This window comes from Haliotis rubra, unplaced genomic scaffold, assembly GCF_003918875.1.
Source record: "Haliotis rubra isolate DU_JTF1 unplaced genomic scaffold, ASM391887v1 Scf44, whole genome shotgun sequence".
Taxonomy (NCBI): Eukaryota; Metazoa; Mollusca; class Gastropoda; order Lepetellida; family Haliotidae; genus Haliotis; species Haliotis rubra.
The window spans coordinates 1,809,811-1,812,136 of record NW_025767124.1 but is presented as its reverse complement, the minus strand read 5'-3'; the positions used below and the strand labels follow the sequence as shown (position 1 = coordinate 1,812,136).

Genomic DNA, 2,326 nt, shown 5'->3' with positions numbered 1-2,326 from the left:
GGTAGATTAAAGAGATCGACTTATAGCTTACTCCCGAGAGCGATTTATTACCAAACCCATCGTAAAGCCTACATAACCCAACACTGTCGTACGGCTTTGAATCAGACTTTCGTGACACAAAGCAATTTCGGTGCTACGTATATCGAACCTTGAATATTTTAACATGGATGGGTTAGCTGAGCTTGAGTGACTATATACGTTATGTGTACTAAACATATCCCTTTTGGTTAAGGAAGATATATTAATTCTTAAGCATGCCAAAATAGAACTATGATATAGCATAGGATTAAATACGTTTATTAAATAATAATATTGCATGCCTTTGAAAATAATTTCAAAGGTAGTTTGAGTCAAAACATTGGAATGTCCGTTTAAAATTAAGATGACGAGTATTAATGCACCATCTTGAATCTAGCATGTTGAACTGAAATGTACGAAAAACACAAATATCACCAGAATATCAGCACACAAGCACGTGACCTGTCAGTTGTTGATTGACAGGGGTGTCAGCAACGTTCCACTGCAACATACACGAATGTAGCTATACAGTGATCTAAACAGTGACCAGCACTGGTCAGTCAGCGAGTGACCACTAGATACAACCCAGAGGTTAATACTTGACACATGGGATTTCTAGAACTATATATTCCTGAATCGTTGTAGTCGGACTGTGCGTGAAAGATTATGATCTCAAACTAACAACATACATTGAACAATGTGAACACAGATGCTGTTATCTAACACGACACATTTGATGTGAGGTAATCACCACGATATTGGTCCCGCATGAGGAATTGACGAAGTCGATGCTGTTGTTGATGTTGCCATCGTCGTTGTCGTCATGACGGAGTGTGGAAGAATAGCACAATACTCGCTAGTGACGCTGACGATCGCCGAACCATGGAAGTGCACGATAAGCAGTTACGTAGTACTAATACTTGTAAATTCTGTCACCTCGCTATTTTCCCCGATTTGCCCTTTTTCCATTTCTTAATCATTTCATACATCGTGTCCATCGCTTCGGGGAGACCCTCCCCGTTACAGCACAGGCAGAAGCCAACTCACACAACTGACTCCGCGAGATGTCGGAGAGGGATAACATCGTCTCTATCTCCGACGGGTCTAACGCTTCGGGTAAATCCTGCTTATTCGCAATAACGAGACAAGGTAGACTGTTAGTGTTTTGAGACTTAACAAACTTGATAAGTTCGATTCTCGCTTCCTCAATCCTCTCTTTATCACTGCTGTCCACAACAAATATAATCCCATCCGCAGAGCGCAAGTACGACTTCCACAACGGCCTCATATTATCCTTTCCACCGACGTCCCAGATCGTGAACGTCACTCCTTTTACTTTGCCATACTTTCCTTCGACCTTTTCGCAGTTGAAACCAACTGTTGGTATAGCGTTCATGTATTGGCCGAATTTCAGGCGATATAAGATTGTAGTTTTTCCAGAAGTGTCCAGTCCCACCATGAGAACTTGCACAGAAGCTCCCCCTCCCATAGCCTTACATTGGGGGACGCCGATTCAGTCAGGTGAATCAAGGTAAGACGGCCTGCGAAGCCAAGCCAACACTGACCGTCGGCATGGCGTGGAGAGAGATTTCCACTAACGTTTCACAGATAAGACAATGACTCCGAGGCGGAAGGAAACAGTCCCACGTACCTGTATGTAGGTGTGTATAATCCACAGGTAGACAATCCCGTATTCATTCACTGAGTGACCGAGTTTCCTTTGGAGTGAATACAATGAATTTGCTTATCGCGGCAGGCTGCGATCTGAAGCTATCCTGAACCCACGGCAGGTGACTTCTGGCGGCTAACTGTGTAGCTGACCTCTTACTCCATACACTGCTAGTCACATGAGATGATATAACTCTGACAGCTCGTGTTCACCGTGAGCCATTGCGGAGCAGTATTTCCGGCCATTCAAACAGTACGACTTCGGATAGTGACACACATCACTCACTGAAATCGACATAGCCTCGATCTCCCAAATATGGAATGACAACAAATGCAGCGCCACCTATCGGCGTTCGGATTAAGGGGAGGTAATCCATACAAATGAAGCGGCAGTAAAATGCCTGTATTTTGGCATATCTTATTTTCGACAATATTTCCCAGCATTTTGTTGTGTTATAAAATGATGAACTGACGCCAAACCAGTCTATCCACGTAGTTTAAGGTAATTATACTTAAAAATATTGTTTCACTTTCTAATGAAACCGTTTCAGCTTGAAGTATTATGTTTTAAGGTGATTAGGAGAATTTGGTTTATGCTTTTTGAATAGTTTGGTTTGATTGTTGTTAAACGCTGCAATAT

The 2,326-nt window shown here is 42.6% G+C and overlaps 1 protein-coding gene across 1 annotated transcript; it reads right to left on the bottom strand.

The window, feature by feature from the left end:
- Positions 1–281: 281 nt before the first annotated feature.
- Positions 282–2,000, bottom strand: LOC124289350 (ADP-ribosylation factor-like protein 4C). Its single transcript, XM_046725962.1, has one exon. It carries the CDS (start codon positions 1,505–1,507, stop codon positions 995–997), a length of 513 nt encoding a protein of 170 aa, XP_046581918.1. The 5' UTR covers positions 1,508–2,000; the 3' UTR covers positions 282–994.
- Positions 2,001–2,326: the final 326 nt, after the last annotated feature.